General features: G+C 45.2%; 1 protein-coding gene across 1 annotated transcript in view; it reads right to left on the reverse strand.

The window, feature by feature from the left end:
- Nucleotides 1-16,427, reverse strand: part of LOC149288007 (dimethyladenosine transferase 1, mitochondrial-like) — a 29,097-nt gene extending 12,670 nt beyond the window's left edge. The window contains exons 1-4 of the mRNA XM_089492151.1: nt 16,295-16,427; nt 14,263-14,414; nt 1,191-1,299; nt 363-514 (exon numbers count right to left, since the gene is read on the reverse strand). Of these exons, the coding sequence (XP_089348277.1) occupies nt 363-514; nt 1,191-1,299; nt 14,263-14,414; nt 16,295-16,427 (546 nt within the window). The remainder of the gene's footprint in view (nt 1-362; nt 515-1,190; nt 1,300-14,262; nt 14,415-16,294) is intronic.
- Nucleotides 16,428-20,348: the final 3,921 nt, after the last annotated feature.

Here is a 20,348-nt window from a genome sequence, read left to right on the forward strand (position 1 = left end):
ATTTACAGATTGAAATTGGAGGGAAAAGAAAGTGTGGCCTGTAATCGGCACAATACAGTATTATTATTTTTTTTATACATAACACACCCAGACACCTAAAATTGTCGTCTCATTCGCAAGTATATAGGGTATCTAAGTTGGTCTACATACCTTTCAAGTATACATGCCACTATTTTCTCCAAAATCTATTCTTGCATTCTAAATAACACCATATTTCATATTAAACAACTCAAACAGCTCTTACAAAAAAACTTGTTCTTTTAAAATACTGTTGGAGACCTGATGATGATGCTGCTATCTTGGTTACCAGAAACCCTAACTAAATAATCAACCACTACCCCCATTTTTGGTTTCTAGCGTACCTCAGCAACTTCCTTCTGAAAAGTTAAAGTCATCTGGGTTCTGCCATACGAAAAAGGGCCACTTCTGTTTGCCATGTGCTCCAGCCACTTAATGATCAATGGCGTAGACACACTAAAGGGTAGATTTCCAATGATGTGCACATTTGGCGGATCTAAAAGACAGAGAAAATCTTTTAGATTTATGCTTACATTATTGCTTTGACAAGTCTCTATTTATTGATTTACATAATGCCATCATATTCTGCAAAGTTGTACAATGGGTAACAGGATATCACAAGTAGTCCATCGCATCATTTAACAACATTCTTAAACAACTTAACTTTAAAGCGTGCTGTGTACTCTATAAAAATATAACTTATTTATATAAGTATAACTTATTCAAGGAAAAAGCAACAATGATCTAATATACTGTGTTGTAATCTCTACATGCACCATTTGGTACAATGGAAGGCAGAATTAACTGCCCATTAACACCACGGTTTTAAAATGATACACTTAACATTGAAAACATCAAACACCATTCTTTTGTTTTAAAGCTCTTTTTTAACTTTTTCAAGAGAATTCATGATGGGGGGTATATAAAAATATCACATTCCAATCCCATGCAGTAGCTTCTAAAGGACTAATATAGTCACAAAACCTGAAGCTCATAAACTCTTGGTTATTAAACTGGACTTCGCTGAAAGAAATGTTGGTGCTGATTAGTGGCATCAATCTCACAACACTAAGAAATAAATCTTAGGTTCCACTTGCACATACTTTTCATTCGGTGATGTGCCGAGCAATAAGCCTAAACCCTAGGAGAATTATGTATTCGTAATTAGTTACCATCTTCCCATTTCCTCTGCAAATGAGCGGGAAAGGCTTTGTCCATTCTGTATGTAAGAATATCACCATGTACAATTCTCACTTTTCCCATGGATACTTCATTTAACAACTATAAAACAAAAACGGAAAGTGTTAAAATATTTGAACAAAAGGTTACAAGGTAAGGATACGTGTAGAGATGGGAATGCTTGGAAAATAATACAAAAACATGAAAAAGAATGGTACAAGTTGCCAAGAGGATTGCATTGATAGATTGGAATATCAGTCACAAATAGCAATGATATAGTACATCATACATCAATATATCAATTGGTAAACAAACTGGCATACTTATGACATAATGAGCATTCCTACCAATCACTAGGATCCCCTTTGAAGGTCTGAGTTAACCCTGCATAATGCTTTGTCCTGTTTAGTTTAAGTTTTTGTAGGATAAGCTCACCAAGGTTGTGAAGCTAAAGTGAACATAAGACTAAACTTTACTGAAAAGCCCCACTTTAATAGATAAGCCCATATATCATACAAATAAAATAATCTACGACTGTACATAGAAAATGGTCATTTTATTTTCAACTTTTTTATATATATATATATATATATATATATATATATATATATGTATGTATCTTAAATGGCAAAGGAAGTGATTCTAATTTAGCATAAACCAAGGATAATTGTAAGTTCTCTTGCATTGCAATTTACTTTTCCACTGTGCATTTCCATGCTATTCCTAGCTTAGTCGTGCTGCGAGAGCTGTACATTATACACTTAAGAACTGCGAGTATTCTGCCAGCAAAGTATGAATCAGAGCCTTGATTGTTCTCTCCTTTGTAAAATGTCTTTTAGAATCCACGTGACAGACTAGCATTACTTGAGATTTCATCTAGATCTTTAAATAGCTCCAACAAACTTATTTAACCAAATTGAGCAGTTGGACCTCAGAAAAGTCAGAAGCTGAAATTTATGATGTCATGAAACCTAACAGCTATATTAAAATCAAACAATGCCTGCATTTGATTACAATCACTGCTTTATATAACTCAGGGCCAGTAAATCATGTAGGGAACACAATGAAAAGTCTTTTTTTTTTTTTTTACCTGTGTCCATGATTACACGCTCATTTGCGAAAAAAAGTACTCTACTCTTCTGATGTTAATGTTTGTTTAATGGAGTCTTTAGTTGACATTGATACCTTATACTGGGCTAACACACTGAAACATATGTAAAGATACATATTGCGTTTGGGTCTTCAGTTCTTTACAGATGGAATGGCAGACTACACACAATGTGAGTAGAAAGATACAGTGGCGTAAGGGATTAACATAAAAGTGATAATCCATAAGAAGTCTTCACCCATAAAAATGAGGACATTTAGTAGGGCCAGGAAAAATGCAAATAGATAAAGGGTATAAACAGGATGTAATTACAAAAGTACGTAGTGTGACATAGAACCATATTCTTTGTTTAATTCTATCCTGGAGTTGAAGTTATTGATACATTTAAACTTCCAAGTTTTAAAAAGTCAAGTGTGCTAATGAAGATGTCCTTTAATGTTCTATACAAGTTGGATACAGAGTGCCTACGATGGACTTTTAAATTGGCATTGCTGGTCTTTACCCACATATTTTAAACTGTGGCAATTCTTGCAATGTACTTTAACTAAAGAAAAATATTGTCTATGTAGCTAAGATATCAGTGGCTTTGTGTTATGTCTTCTGAGAAGTTGAGACTGACAAAAAATGTTCATATACTGTGGGCTCATCTGTGTCAGCATAGCTTTTCCCATTAATAAAGGATTTTGTTTCATTAAAAAGTTATGTTTGATACAAATCAGTTGTATAGTGTGTCTAGGGATATAATTGTTGTTTTCCTTTCTGTAGAAGTTTTGTCTCTTCCAAGGAGCTTAAATCCCCTACACCATTGTTTGTTTCTATTCATGGTGTGTGTATTTAAAACCTTCCACTCCTTAGTATGCTATTCCATCTGAAGAACACACTGACGCAATTACCAATTGTGCCTCAAAAAAGGGGAAAAAATCCTTCTTGACTCCACAATCTGATTTTTTTCACTGGATCAACAAGCTATAACTGTTAATCTCCTTCAAACCAATCTCTGTATATTCATCTGTGCTAAAACATATTCCAGGCGATATTTAATAATAGGGTCTACGTGCGGTTTTGGGAGTGGGAGCACAATAGAGAAACTCCATAATCTGTAAACACCACATTTTTTTTTCCCAAAGACAAATGCTCAAAATGAAATTGATCTTTGAAGCAGTTTGTTAAATAATTTAGGCTGCTTTGAATGAATGTCATATTGGCACTGGATTATTATATATTTCTTATAGAGTTCGAGTAAAACTAAAAGTACACTCACTGGCCACTTTATTAGGTACACCAGTTAAATTGCTTGTTAACATAAATAGCTAATCAGCCAATCACACGGCAGCAACTCAATGCATTTAGGCATGTAGACATGGTCAAGACAACTTAATGAAGTTCAAACTGAGCATCAGAATGAGGAAGAAAGGGGATTTAAGTCACTTTTTGTTGGTAAATCAAATTTTATTCGTTTTCAAAAGTTTTGGGGAGGGATACAAAAAGGAAAAAAGGGAAGGGTGGGAAGGACAAGGTACAATGCAATAAAGTACAGTACAGGACATTACAGCATCCAACACAACACCAAGTGTGAGAGGGCCCGAGAGGCAACAACAAGCCCCGGGACTAGGCACAAGTCCGGCGTAGATGAAATACACAGGCAAAAATGCAGAAGCCGCAGCTCGGAAAGGCGCTCCACTATGGGAGTGGCAGCACTCACAGAGGGCCCGCAATGGTGCTAAAATCACGGGAAGCAGAAGTGACAAAGTGTACCGTGGGTTGTGGAGGCGTGAGAGAGGAGAAGACAGACCAATCGAGATGGCCAACTAATGGTATCGAGTCCATGCTCGGACCAAGCATAGGCCAGACCAGGTGAGTATACGGCCATAACCAGGCAGGGTAGGCCAAGGGGAGTAACCTGTACAATGCATCGCAGGGCACAACTGCGGTACTAAGCCAAAAACCTGAAACGCAAAAAGGGACGGTAAGTATCATGGGCAGGGGGGGGAGGAGCAGGGGGAGAAGGGGTAAGAAAGGTAAGGAAGGGTGGACAACAAAGGGACGGGGGCGACAGGACCAAGGGAAAACAAGAGGGGAGAGTAAGAGAGAGAAAGAGAAAAAAAAAAAAAGGGGGGGGGAAAGAAAAGGACAGGAGGCATAATCACAGAGGAGAGGGCGAGACAGAAGAGCACAAGGACTAGGTAAGGAGAGAACGGGCCAGAGGACCAGACACAAATCCCAACCAGTAGAACCATGTCTGTTGATATCGCTCAGTCGCCCCGATCGCAGTGAGGTGGAACTCCTCAAATACCCGGGTCTGTTCCACTCGGAGAATCCATTCCTTAAGAGTAGGCGGGGCGGAGCAGCCCCAATGTAGGGGTATCAACGCCTTGGCTGCAGTGAGAAGATGGCGAAGGACCGACTTCCGGAACCAGGAGGCAGAATACTGCATGTGAAAAAGAAGAAAAAATTCCGGCGTGAACGGTATGGCCCTATCCGTAAAGTGCTGCAGCTGAAGGTGGATGGAAGACCAGAAGGGAACGATACGTGGACAGAGCCACCACAAATGAAGAAGAGAGCCTGGGACCGCGTCACATCTCCAGCAGGTGTTTGGTACATCCGGGCGGTATGCGGAGAGAACAGAGGGAGGCCGATACCAAAGGGCCAGCAATTTATAACACATCTCTTGGTCCCCGTTACTCCTAGAGCAACGATGAGTAAGGACACAGACCTTCTCCCATTCCTCGGGAGAGAGGACAATCTGTAGGTCAGACTCCCAACGCCCCATAAAGGAGGGAGAGCCAGAGCTGAAGGCCTCGAGAAGTAAGCCATAAAGACGTGATATGCCATGAGGTGGAAGGGAGGGCGCCACACAAAGGTCCTCAAACGTAGTTAAATCCCGTAGCACATTATGCTTTGGAACCAGGGACCGAAAGAAACTATGAAGCTGAGCATGGTGAAGCACATCAGTAAGAGAAGGAGGAGAACGCGTGGCAAGCTGCGCCAGTGGTTTGACACCAGCCTTAGTCACGTACAAGCGGATGTCGGACCGCACCATAGGGGGGGAGGAGGGAAAGAGGGGGGCGAGCAATCCAGGAGGGAAATCAGGGTTATTGCGAATGGACGTCAGGGGAGAGGGAATAGTGGACAACCTGGTCCGTCGCACGATGGAGAGCCAGGTGTCCAAGGTAGCCTTAATGAAAGGATGGGGCAGCGCAACCCCCCGGGCCGTAGGGATCGAAAGCCAGGGCAACACACCGGCAGGAAGACCCAGCAATGCAGACTCAACCCCCACCCATTGCTTATGACCAGGATTATGGGACCATTCCAGGACTCGGAGTAAGTGACAAGCCCTGTAGTAAGAGCGGGGGCAAGGCAAAGCTAAACCGCCTTGAGACTTAGGAAGGATCAAAGTGGAGAAGCGGATCCGAGGGGCCCGAGAATTCCATACAAATCGCAGAAACAAAGTTCGAAGAGAGGCAAAAAAGGAAGGGGGACAGCAATAGGGAGGGTCTGGAACAAATACAGTAAACGGGGCATGATGTTCATTTTAATGATATTAACCTTACCGACCCAGGAGACCGACAACCGCCTCCAGGACCGAAAATCATCGGAAAGTGCGGTGAGAAGGGGTAAGAAATTATTGGCGAAGAGGTGGGAGAAGTCAGGAGAAAGCCAAACCCCTAGGTATCGAAGTTTAGCGTCGCACCACGCAAAGGGAAAAGAGGACCGCAGGTGAGACGAGACAGTCTGGGAGAGTGACATTGAGGATCTCCGATTTGGAATTATTAATTTTAAAATTGGTGAGCATACCGTAGGTCGAAAATTCCCGGATAATATTAGGGAGGGTGACCGGAGGACAGGTGACTACAAACAGTAGATCGTCGGCATAACTCAGCACCTTATGGTGAGCACCCCCGATGCGAAGACCACTGATGTCAGGGTTCAGCCTGATAGCCTGGAGTAGGGGCTCCAGGGCAAGCACGAAAAGAAGAGGGGATAACGGGCAACCCTGCCGGGTCCCATTACGAATATAAAAAGGGTCAGAAAAGGAACCGTTAACGCGAACACGAGCAGAGGGAGTGGTGTACAAGGAGTTCACCCAGGAGAGCAGCGCAGGACCAAAGCCCATATGAGTGAGGGTGGACATCAAGAAGCCCCAGTCCACCCTGTCAAATGCTTTCTCCGCATCAGTGGCCAGCAGGATGGCTGGCGTGGAGGTGTGTTGGGCATAATGCATGAGGGATAAGGCCCTAATAGTGCTATCCCTAGCTTCCCGGCCTGGAATGAAGCCGGTCTGATCGGGATGAAACAGCAAGGGCATGAGAGGCTTCATTCTGTTGGCCAGGATCTTTGCAAAAATCTTCAAATCGGCGTTCAGTAAGGAGATAGGGCGATAGCTACTGCACAACGCGGGGTCCTTACCATCCTTAGGAATCACGGCGATTGAGGCCGCCAGAGTATGTTCATGGATACAGCCACCATCTAGAATGGAATTAAAGGCCCTCACAAAGTGAGGACCCAAAAGCTCCTGGAAGACGGTGTAATACCTCAAAGGGAACCCATCGGGGCCAGGGCATTTACCAGGTGGAGAGGAGCGGAGGGCCAGTGTAAATTCTGATAAGGTGATTGGGGAATCCAGAGGAGAAGATTCCTCCGCCGTCAATTTCCTACCAATCGTCCTCTCCAGGTAGGAGCGGGCCGGGGAGACACCAATGGGGGAGCGCGAAGTGCCGGCGTCTGAGCGAAGGTTGTACAAGCCCTCATAGTAATCCCTAAAACACTCGGCAATGTCTGCTGGGAGAGACTTAGAAACGCCATCAGAGGAGCGGATCGTGGAAACATAGGTAGATTTCCGACTAGCACGAAGAGCCCGTGCCAAATACTTACCCGGTTTGTTGCCATGCTCGTAAAACAAGGCCCTCGTTTTCAGAAAGGAACGCTGCATGTTATAGTTAATAAGGGAGGCCAATTCCCCCCGCAAAGCCAATAGACGTTGGAGGTCCTCACCCGACAGGGAGGATTTGTGAGCCTGCTCAGCTACAGCGATTTGCCCATATAGCTCCTCAATCCTCTTTGCCTCACGGCGGCGACGATGGGAACAGGCGCTAATAAGGTGGCCCCGAACCACACATTTGTGCGCCTCCCACACAGTCAATAAGGGGGTCCCCGACACTAAGTTGTCAGCAAAGTATCCCTCAAGGACGCGGGAAGTCTCCTCACGGAGCGCGGCATCCGTTAGGACAGACTCATTAAGACGACAGGAACGCCCAGAGGGGCGGGTCAGAGAAGAGGAGAGAGAGGGAGAGAGGGGCATGATCGGACCAAGTGGCGATCCCGATAGCGGAGCTACGGAGAAACGGGGCAAACTGAGATGGAATGAAAAAATAATCAATGCGAGAGTAGGAGCAGTGAGCCGCAGAAAAGAAAGTGTAGTCCTTAACAGCGGGGTGTAAAGCCCTCCAGCAATCAACCAATTTACGATCCGTGAGAAGAGAGAGAAGCTTCCGCAAGACATGTCGAGGAGTCCGCGTGCAACCCGCGGAAGCGTCAAGCACCGGGTGCAGAGCCACATTAAAGTCCCCTCCCAAAACCAATAAACCCTCTTGGAAAAGGTCAAGCTCACGCAGGACCGCACGGAAAGCAACATGTTGTCCCCGATTAGGGAGATAAACGTTCGCAAAGGTGTACACCTGCTGCAAAATTGTCCCCTTCACCAACAGAAATCTCCCCTCAGGATCAACACGAGTGTCCAGCACCGTAAAGGGAACACGGCTGGAGAAAAGCACCGCTACCCCTTTAGATTTGGACAGGGGGTTGTTGCTCACGAAAACGGTGTGATAGAGCCGATGTTGAAGCTTGGGAGCCTTAGGCCCAAAAAAGTGAGTCTCCTGTAGAAAGGCAACATCAAACCGATTCTTTTTCAAGTCCCGGAAAAGGGAGGAACGTTTCTCACGGGCATTGAGAGACAGGAAAGCGAGCTCGGAACAGGCCGGAGGCGCCATAGTACAGAAAAAGGAAAATCAGAGAGAAGGAGACGTGAAAGAGAAGGAATAACGAAGGCGAGAGAGAGAAAGAAGAAAAAAAAAAAAAATAAAAAAAAAAGGGGGGGGGAGGAGGGGGAAACACACAAGAACAGGACCAGGGGGGGGGAACGAGGAGGAAACGCACAAGAACAGGACCAGGGGGGAACAAGGAAAGAGCGAGGGAGGAGGGGGGAAAGAGGCCGGAAGGGAAGCGAAGGAAAGGCGGGAAAGAAAACAGACACAAACTACGCCTGCCGGGGACCACTACCCGGCAACGAATGGCGTCACTGTGTAGGGGCAAGACCCACCACAGAGGGAGAACCGCGAACAAAAACTAGAGAAAAGAAAACCGTAAAAACCAAAACGAACCGACGCGAGCCGCCGCTCGCAACTCCAATAACACAAAAAGTAGGGCAGCTATAAATAATCTGGGCACAAGGGAAACCATGAAGAGGGGAGGGGACACCCATTGCGTAGCCAACGGGCACCACAGGGGACGGCGTTGCCAGACATGCGACCAAAGTCGCAGCATATATAGGAAAGGGCCGGGGGGGGGGGGGAGAAACAGGGGAGGAACAAAAAGAGAGAAAAGAAAGGAAAAGAAAATCGAAAGGACAGATGTGCAGGAGTGTAAGGGTGCACCGGCCAGGAAATCCCGCTACTAGAGCGGGTCCCCGCATAAGCGACTAAAACCACACCGGCGAAAGGTATAGCAGGAACATGCGCAGATGAGGGCCACAGCACACAGTGGGCTTAAAGCCACAAAGTACACTATTCACATAGGTAGCGGGACAAATAAGGGACGAGCAAGGCAATACGCGCACCCGAGTGAGGTAGCGTCATGCATCGGTATACAAGGAAACAGGAGAAAGTACAATCACAGCCACACCCGAGATATAAAACAGTGTGCAAGAAAACAGTCGTCAAACCAAACCCCCCCCCGCCCCTCCCCCGAAATAGCAGGTGCGTAGAGGCGAAAGGGAGTCCCCATACATGCGGAGAAACCGCACCAGCGGAAGGCATACCAGAAACAGTTACCTGTGAGGCCACAGCACATAGAGGATATAGCGCCCCACAGTGCACAGGCCCCACAGACAGTGGGACCAGAGCAAGGAATGGCGGCTAAGGCAATATGTACACACAAATGAGGCGGTGGCAAACAGCGATAGTCAGGGAAGCATGAGAGTGCATAACCACAGCCCCGTCCGGAGTAGAAGAGCAAAAAAAAACAAAAAAAAAACAAAAACAAACCCCAACCCCCCCAAAACAACCCCCCCCCGAAACGACAGATGTGTAGAGGTGTAAGAGTGCATAGGCCAGGGAACACCGCAACCAGAGTGAAAGGCAGAACATAAACAGTTACATTTGAGGGCCACAGCACATAGAAGATATAACGCCACACAGTACGCAAATCCCATATGCAGCGAAGCCAGAGCAATAAGCGATGGCCCAGGCAATATGAACCCTCAGAGTCGAATATGAAACCATAGGCACCCCCCCCGCCCCCCAGAAACCACTAGTAGTAGCGTCGTCAACCGTAAAGGAAACTCAACAGAAAGGCGACGGGAAACAGAAACAAATAAACAAATAAACCGGGATGTGACCGAGTAGCAGTCCAACGAAGCCCAGTGACGCGGAGAGTGGAAGCCACTGCACGGTGTAGAGGTGAGGCAGTGCAACTAGACAGTCCATCCAAGGTAAGAGGACCCGCCAGGGCGAAGTTGTGATACTCACGACCACTCATTCCTCAATGGCCCCCAGGCGGCGGGAAACAGGGGTGCGGGCGGACTGTCCCCGAGGAGGGCTCCGGCGAACATGGTCGGAGCGAGAAGGGCATCTCAGCTGTGACAATGGGTTCGAGGACAAGCCAGATACCACATCCAGATCGACCCAATCCGGAATTCGCAGGTTGGGTAAGTTCAGAAGTTGGAGGACAGGCAGAACGTCAGGGTGATGCCTGATGATGAGGGATCTGTTGTCTTAACGGATCACCAGGGCAAAAGGATGACCCCAGCGATACGGGATCTGTAGACGACGAAGTTCTGAGGTTAATGGGCGAAGAGCCCGTCTAGCCTGTAGGGTGAGGTCAGACAAGTCCTGAAAAAAGGAAATCTGGTGCCCCTGCCTTGGCCATGATCTCTTCCTTCAAGCGGAAATCCGACAGGTGGCAGATGATATCCCTCGGAGGGGATCCTGGGCCACCTCTAGGACGGAGAGCCCGGTGAGCCCTGTCTATCGGCACAGGTGAGTCGGGTGATCTGTTCAAAAGACCATTGAACATCTCGGAAAGCAGGGCCAAAATGTCCTCCGAAGCGTCGGATTCCGGCACCCCCCGTACCCGAATATTCTGACGCCGGCCCCAGTTGTCGACCCGGCGGCGAAGATCTCGCAGGTAAGTCGCGTGACGATCGCCCAATTGCTGAGCCTGCGTCACAGTGCGCTGTTGGCGGGAAGAGGAGTCCTCCAGGGCCTGCACCCTCTGTTCCAGCGAGGTTAAATCCGAACGAAGAGCCGACACCTCGTCACGCACCACTTGTTTAAGCTCCGTAATGAGCGTGGTGAAGTCCGACTTCCAGGGCACAGATGAGAAAAGTTGCAGCACTTCTGGAGGGTGAGATGCGGAAGGTAAGGGGACTGCTGATGTCGAGTCGTCCACAGAGGAGAAACTTGCTGGAGAGGCGGCCTCGTGGTCCTCAGCGGCCCTCGAGGCCAGGTCCGCGGGAGTACGGAAATACTCCCGCAACGAGGCCGAGGATGACCGCGACCGGTCTCCCGGAGCAGGGGAATCCGTGGCTACCTTTCTAGAACGGCCCATGATAGGATGGAGCTTGATAGCGATAAGATCTTTGCGAGCGGCGGCAGAGCGGTCAGATCATGCGGCCATCTTCCCCGGCGGTCGGGCACGCCCCCCTTAAGTCACTTTTTGAACGTGGCATTGTTGTTGGTGCCAGACAGGCTGGTCTGAGTATTTCAGAAACTGCTGACCTCCTGGGATTTTAACACACAACCATATCTAGGGTTTACAGAGAATGGTCCGAAAAAGATAAGATATCCAGTGAACGGCTGTTGTGTGGATGAAAATGTCTTGTTGATTTCAGAGGTCATAGGAGAATGGGCAGACTGGTTTGAGATGACAGAAAGGCAACAGTTACTTAAATAACCACTCGTTGCAACCAAGGTATGCAGAATGCCATTTCTGAACGCACAACACGTCGAAACTTGAAGCAGATGGGCTACAGCAACACAAGACCACACCGGGTGCCACTCCTGGCAGCTAAGAACAGGAAACCGAGGCTACAATTCGCACAAAATTGTTAACACTGAAAGAACGTTGCCTGGTCTGATGAGTCCTGATTTCAGCTGCGACATTAAAATGACAGGGTCAGACTTTGGAGCAAACAATATGAAAGCATGGATCCATCATGCCTTGTATCAATGGTTCAGGCTGGTGGTGTAATGGTGTGGGGGACATTTTCTTTGGGCCTACCAGAGTATTGTTGCTGACCATGTCCATCCCTTTATGACCACAGTGTACCCATCTTCTGATGGCTACCTCCAGCAGGATAATGCCACAAGGCTCCCATCATCTCAAACTGGTTTCTTGAACAGGACAATGAGTTCACTGTACTCCGTCAGCCTTCACAGGCACCAGATCTCAATCCAATAGAGCACCTTTGGGATGCGGTAGAACGGGAGATTCACCTTACGGAGCCGACAAATCTGCAGCAATTGTGTGATGCCATCTTGTCCATATGGGCCAAAATCTCCGAGGAATATTATTAGTGCCTTGTAGAAAGTACGCCACAAAGAATGAAGGCAGTTCTGAAGACAAAAGGGGGTCCAACCCGGTAATAGCAAGGTGTACCTACTAAAGTGACCAGTGAGTGTATATCTGGACTTTTGGTAACCCGTGCTAGTTATAACTTTTTTTTTTTTTGCTTACACATCAGCAAAACCAGCATTAATTCGGTTTTGTTGATTCAAAGTTAACTAATTTATACTGATGTATAAAAATTGGTTGTTTTCATTTCTGTTTCAGAAAATTACCTTGTGAATTCAATGGACCATTATAAACATTTCCTGCTACAAAATCCAAAATAAAAAAACAACTGATATCACATGCCTGCAAGAAACTGCAAGTTGCTATACGGCAGGTGTGCAAATAAGCATTCACCGGTGTGCTAGAAAACTGTTTATCATGAGGATACTTGTCGCATCTGATTTGATTCTCCTTATGTGGAGAGGCAGCTTAATCCCAGGGAAATGGATAAGTAAGGAAGCACGGGAATTCCTTCCATATACTGAAAGTAATCTAGTCCAATCCCTATTACTGTCCTTGAAGCATTGCTCCTTCCAGTGCGGATGAGGATTTTTGGATTATGAATATGTGGGAGCAGTTTGTTTTAACTATTCTGGACTCATTGCCCTGTCTCAAAGCTGTTGCATATCAAACAACCCCAAGGTGACAGGTGTTCAACAAACGGGGATAGATTAAACGGGATGCAAAGATGCTAAAACTCAGAAGCCCCCTCAAAAGGTGTGAGAGCTATGAGACAATTATGGTCCATAGAGAAGATAATTAGGTGTAACCCAGGGCTTGACAAATTTGTTGTGAAGCTAGGCGCTAGGTAAAAAAGTTAGGAGCCAGGATTTTTTCTTAAACTAACAGTTGGTTAGGAGTGATCTGATCATCATCAGCCCACTTACTAAACTCACAGCATTTGACCTGGAAGCACCCTGGACTTTCAGGTCAGTGCTGTTTTTTTTGTTTTTGTTTTGTTTATTTAACCCTTTCAATGCTGATGCTCCATTGGAGCACAGCATTGACTGATATTTAGTCCCCACAAGCTTTTGGGGACAAATGTTAACCCCTGCAATGCCACGAATGTGTCATACACAAGTGTGGCATTGAAGGGGTTAACGCTGCACTGTCGCTCTCATGGAGCGATCAGACAGCAGGGGAGGGTTGGGGCTGGTGTCCACACTCATGTGGAGACTGAAAAACCCTCTCCCCTGTCCCTGAAGCTGCCTCTGGCAGCTGGGACGCAATTGCGGGTCTATAGACCAGCCATTGCAGGGGGGAGTCTCTTTGATGACTGCTGTAGGCTTCCATGCCTACAGGAGTCAAAGGGCTTTTGGGGGCTCGTTTTTGTTGTTGCTGGTCTGCCTGGGCTTTCAGGCAGACCACCAGCAGCAGAGCCCCTTACAAAACGGGAATTAACCCCTAAATGCCCCCCTAATATTTTCCTGCAGCAGAAGCTCACTTGGATCGGACCTTCATAATGTATACTAAAGTGAAATTCTCCCTTTGTTGAATAGCCATCTGGCTATATCTAGGAATATTGTTTTTAAAAAAACCCCCACAAACAAACAATATAAACAATGTACATGTAAGGATATGGACTGAAAGGTATGAGGCACCAAGATATAATTCATATACATACAAAGAATGAAAATCAACGAGAAAGACTTCAGAAAAATTGTACACAATAGATTTAACAACAATGTTTAATTATCATTAGAGAAATACACACAGGGACAATACTAGCTGCTCTCTGGTGACTAGGACTGTACAAAGAACAAGGGGCCATCCATTCAGACTTTAATGGTGAAGGTGTGGAATTCACTACACACAGAGTTCACGCCTTTAAACATGGAGATGATGATTTTGTTCAGCAAAGACACAGAATGGAGTATAATAGTTTATAAGGACATGATTAGTTATAGCTTGTTGATCCATTGAGAAATCAGATTTTGGAGTCAAGAAGGATTGCACAACTGGAGTTAGCTTCAATATGTTTTTTTTTTTTTTGCCTTCTTCCAGATCCACAGCAAGGTTGTACTTGACCAACTTTTTTCAATCTAAATTACTCAATGTCAGTATGTGCTTGTAGTATAAATTTTTGATATTTCCACAAAAACATAATTTATCTAAAAATAAAAACTTACCATTAGTCCAGGTATAAACCTGGTATCTTTTTCTATCACAAGTAGTTCTTCAACACTAGCATTTAAAATTGACCTCGTAATCCCTCCTGGTCCAGGGCCAACCTCACAGACATAGGCATTTTTCAAATTTCCTGCTTTTCTAACAATTTTATCTGGGGGGGGGGGTGAAAAAAATGTAAGATTCTAATAACACAACACATACCGACAACAGTAGAAAAATAAATCACTGGAACATAAATTGTGTTCTGCAGGGGCCACATACATACACATATATATATATATATATATATATATATATATATATATATATATATATATATATATATATATATGAGACATATGAGGGCTTATCTATCTCCCTATCCAATACATTGCTCACAAACTAGGGATGAAGAAGGTAAATTAAAGGAGTGCACACAACTACTCATTGGCACCGCAGGTGCGTTTAACTTCGACACCAGTATAAACATTGTTTTTCTCCTTTAAATGTTCTTTTAAAGGTGTTCCTATAGTATACCTGAAACCTTTATGCATAACGAGGGATTCTGTGGTCAGGGAATTCCTGAGTGCCAGGTAGCAATGGCTCCTTTAACATTTCAACCTTTTCCTTAAAAAGATTCCCCTTTCCTATGTTTGATGTTTTATGTTATAGAGGGCCACATCTTTCCCTTGAATAATACCCTATAGGTAGTATTTTTAATATTTCTGGTGGTTGAGGGTGGTGAATGGGGGGGGGGCTTATATTTTTTACATGTAAGGCTAGGGCAATGTGATGTCAGGGCTATTTTTTTTCTGCACTGTTGCAATAAAAAAATCCCTTTAGGGATCTCTTGTAAATCTTATGTATGCCAATGATGTATGCCATTACACAAGACTGGTTGGTAGGCACCCAGAGATGCTGGCTTCTGCCGACGGGTGGGAGCCCAGGCTGTCAACAGACAGTCTGATCTCCCCTGCCGCTGTGAAGAATGCATACACCCTTTTATGGATGTACTTGTATGTCTATAGGGTAATGAAAGGGTCAAACCTCTTTAATTAAGTTAGCATAGTGGTAATAAAGTATGGTCATAATTTACAGTCAGTTAATCGAAAAGTGGGTACAGTTTGGAATTTCTCATCTTAACCTTGAACGTGACCAAATATAAACCCTTTCCAAATAAAACATGAGTATTTTTCCGAACCCGTAGTTTACTCCGGATTCTAGGTAATTGTATCATAATATACGCAATGTATGCCATACACTTCTAATCCTGTCTGGTACTTACACCAATCCTCAATTATATTAAGAATATAGGGGATCTGTAGTCACCATATCCCCTTAGAACTGTCCCCTGCCTCCAGCCATCCTTTTCAAGAAAACTCCCAAAGGTACCTTAATGTTAAAAACTCCCAAATGTTTTCATGTATCTATACCATGTTTAAAAAAAAAAACAAAAAAAAAAAACACTTTGACAAATTATTCTTTCATCATTCCATCATCAATTCAGTCTATTGATTGATTGATTTGATTGTTAGGGAGGGAGCGTTAGAGTAAAACCAGGCCGGTCCTTTCTGACTACTACGGTTATTATGTTTGTCAATCTTTTAGGCATATTGTGGTCCAGGGTGAATACCCCCAGGGTCTAGAGTCAGTCTGCCTATGCTGTGGGATGCAACAAACCCAAAAGCACCGCAACAAAATTGGCATTGAGAACATAAAAGACAATTGGAAATCTCTTTTAGAGAATTGTTGTTTGGGTGAGAAGTACACCTCATTATGTATTATGAAAGAAATTTAAAAGCCTTGCCCGCCACCTTTACCACCTCAGGCGTTGGTACCATGGGGATTGGAATTGGCTAAGCTCCCATGATTCTCATTCACCAAATTTGTAAAATACACACAAAATAAAACTAATAAAAAAGGACCATGCATATATTTACTTTGATGTGGATAATCACACTTACAGAAAAACGTGTTTCAAACCATCACGAAGAGTCACTTCCAAAACAGTGTAATAGGTTATAACAGAAAGGAGAACATGAAAAAACCAACCTGTGAGCCTCAAATCTAGCAGGAAATTTTGAGACAGTTGTTTTTCTGCCTTTAAATTATAAAGTTTGATAATTTCACCGATAGTCGGCAAAGGAGGCAAACGCAACGTTGCTAATTTTCCAGAAATGTTCATGATCTGAAAGACAAATATGTACGAAAACAGCCAATTAATATATTGGACTACACAAGAAGCCATGCTGTTTGTTTCACTGTAAGAAAGCCATTAGTTGAGCAAATCCACATGTAAAGGGAAACAATAAAAGTGGGCATCACTCCCCTTTAATATTACTGTTTTTTTCACAAACAAATCTATTATTCAGTGCACAGGCAGTTCTAATTTGTGACAAACGTACACAAATTAGAAGTGTCAAGTATAATCACATCATTTGAAAAAAATACCCCCTGCACGCTAGGAGACGCTCACGCATACACACACCCCCCCCCCGCGCTAGGAGACGCTCACGCATACACCCCCCCCCCGCGCTAGGAGACGCTCACGCATACACCCCCCCCCGCGCTAGGAGACGCTCACGCATACACCCCCCCCGCGCTAGGAGACGCTCACGCATACACACACCCCCGCGCTAGGAGACGCTCACGCATACACCCCCCCCCGCGCTAGGAGACGCTCACGCATACACCCCCCCCACGCTAGGAGACGCTCACGCATACACCCCCCCCGCGCTAGGAGACGCTCACGCATACACCCCCCCGCGCGCTAGGAGACGCTCACGCATACACCCCCCCCCCGCGCTAGGAGACGCTCACGCATACACCCCCCCCCCCGCGCTAGGAGACGCTCACGCATACACCCCCCCCCCGCGCTAGGAGACGCTCACGCATACACCCCCCCCCCGCGCTAGGAGACGCTCACGCATACACCCCCCCCCGCGCTAGGAGACGCTCACGCATACACCCCCCCCCCGCGCTAGGAGACGCTCACGCATACCCCCCCCGCGCTAGGAGACACTCACGCACCCTAAGACACACGCATGCACACATCCTCACCCTAAGACACACGCATGCACACACCCTCACCCTAAGACACACGCATGCACACACCCTCACCCTAAGACACACGCATGCACACACCCTCACCCTAAGACACACGCATGCACACACCCTCACCCTAAGACACACGCATGCACACACCCTCACCCTAAGACACACGCATGCACACACCCTCACCCTAAGACACACGCATGCATACACCTTTGCGCTAAGATACACTTTTGCATATACTCTCACCCCAAGACACACTTACGCACACATCCTCACCCTGTGCATATAGATACCTACACTTGTGCATACACCCTCATGCACATAGATACCTAGCAAACTCACTTCACCTTCCCAGAGCCTCCTTTCAACTGCAGCCACGCTTGCACTGAGGGGTCGCGTGACGTAGTGTTACATGACCTCCCCGTGTTGCCGCCTCTGTGCTGAACCGGCCCTTTTCTAAGATCAGTTGTCCCTCTGGCTGGCCCGTCGGGAGATTTCCCGGAACGCCAACCCGTATTAAATGTAACGCATGGCGCGATTCCCGGCTGCGCTCCACATGCTACGTTTTCCTTCTATCTGCGGGTTATTTGTAAGTCGACATTACATTACGTCAGCCTACGAATAAACCGAAGCTGCAACGCGGAAGTAGCATGTGGAACGCACACGAGAATCTCGCCGTGTCGCGAGAATCGCGCGATGTAACTTGCCAATGAACCGCATATGAAACGCGAAAGCGACAAGTGCGCCTCTCGTACAGGAGACAGACCTATCGCTTCAACTTCAAAGCTCATGATCTTCACAATCTGTGCAGATGACACAACACACAAATATAACAAAAATATACTTCAAGCATCATATTTGACATGAGTTTATTACATTTCTTAAATTCTCCATTGTAAAGTATTCATCAATTGAAGTATATAAATAAATACAGAAATAAATAAGACCTCATATATACTAATTTCGTAGTCATTGCAAAAATACAATTGTGTGTATATATATATATATATATATATATACATAATTTAATAATTCTGGTTTTGACCCCAAAAAATGAAAATGACCGTATATCCGTATATATATTCCGAGCATCATACACGTATACATAAAACTGAGCTTTTTCTTCCCAGTGAAAATGCCTGACATGCAGTAACGGATAAATATGTATTCATGCAAGTTATGTTCTCTTACGTGAACTGGTCAAATCAATTAAGGCTATTGAAAGTGTCTTTACATATTTAATAATACGTTCAGCTCCAGCAGGGCGAACTTGCTAGTGTTGGTCCTTCATAATGAATTGCACATGTGCACATGGATGCTCACACACAAGTACACATGCATGCTCACACACACGTACACATGCATGCTCACACACACAAGTACACATGGATGCTCACACACACACACACAAGTACACATGCATTCTCAGACACACGCATGCTCACACACATACTCACACACATACTCACACACACGCATGCTCACACACATACACACACATGAAAATTTAAAGGCATCACGCAGCTATTGTACCCCGAAAACTGCAAAGGAGTGCCCCTTTAACAGAACTACTCTAAGTCATCTTTCACGGGTAACGCTGGTGTTTACTAGTAGGTACAGATGCTATTGCTCCATCAGCTTGCAAAATGCACATTCAATAGCAGGTGACAGTTGGCACACAACAGAATTCCAACTGGACTGAAGCACTGCTGACATATTACAGCCCACCTGGTTACTTTTTGGCATATTAGTGCTATCTAGGTACAGAATCCCCCCCCCCATACAAAATATAGTGGAATTTTATGCTCAGAGCACGCCAAACTTCTGCTGACTTGGAAACCACAACTCACAAGATTGACAAACATCACATACACTAACTTATACGAGGTGCACAGCCAAGACAGATCACTAAAGTAAGTAAAATTGGAACATTGGCTAGAGAAGATAACGAGGCATTTGCATATAGCAAAAGATGAGGCGAGGTGTTTAACCCTTTTTACTCATACATGCCGGTAGCCCCGTCCGTGACACCAGGAGCTGGGCAATTTATAACAAATGAAGGGGGGATGGATGGAGCAAAATTCAAAAAAGTTGACAGTTACCCTAGAGTGGCCAAATCAAATATCTAAATCATATAGAGCCCAAGGAACTATTTCAAAACAGTGGTGCACAAGCAGAGATTTTATTGAAAATAAAGCAACATTTTCTTTACTGTTAAAGCACATTACTGCATATAGAACTATAAAGCTTAATTTATTATTTTTTGCATGGTACTACTATCTCTTTACTAATTCATGTGCACCATCTGGAGACACCAATTACAACATAGTGCAGTCATTGTGACATCACTGACCGTTGATTGTATAACGGCTGTGCTACTGGCTAGAAGCTCACACTAGCACTCAGCTTGGCAGAAGACAATGTCTCCTGTTCATCTGCGCTTGTTGTTTTTGGTTCTGCTGGCTTCAAATGTCTTGGCTATGCCACTTCACATGAGGCACAGTAAAGGGCATAACACCACCCCAAAAGAAGAGGGAGCACAAGGTAAAGTGACAGAATCCCGCTCTATAAAGGACACCCTTAAAAACGTGGCAATATACTGTGGTATAGGTGCGGGACTGCTGCTTGTGCTCATATGTGGCTGCTTCTGCCTTCTACGTCACTGTTTTTACAAACACAGAGACAAAATTCAGCAGATCATGGAAGGCTATGGCCAACAGAAAGAGGAGGATGACAATGGTGATGATGATACTGACAGTGATGATAGTGACAGCGATGATGATAAATAATAGCAACAATGTTGAGATCCCAGTCTTCAATAATTAAAACTGCTACTCTTCCACAAAAGAAAACCCAATTGCTCAACTGCTTTTGCTGCAAGGAAAACAAGGCAGCGGTACACCTTGGCTCTGAAACACCTTCCTTCCAACCATCATCACAACCACCCCACAGTCAACTAAAATCTTGGCTCTTCTACAAGGCATCCTCAAGTGCATAGAAGCGACCATTACCCTGTTTATGCACTCATAGATAGATAACTGATGTTAGAATT

Source organism: Sceloporus occidentalis, unplaced genomic scaffold (genome assembly GCF_023333645.1).
Source record: "Sceloporus occidentalis isolate IW3139 unplaced genomic scaffold, rSceOcc1.0.p SCAF_54, whole genome shotgun sequence".
Taxonomy (NCBI): Eukaryota; Metazoa; Chordata; class Lepidosauria; order Squamata; family Phrynosomatidae; genus Sceloporus; species Sceloporus occidentalis.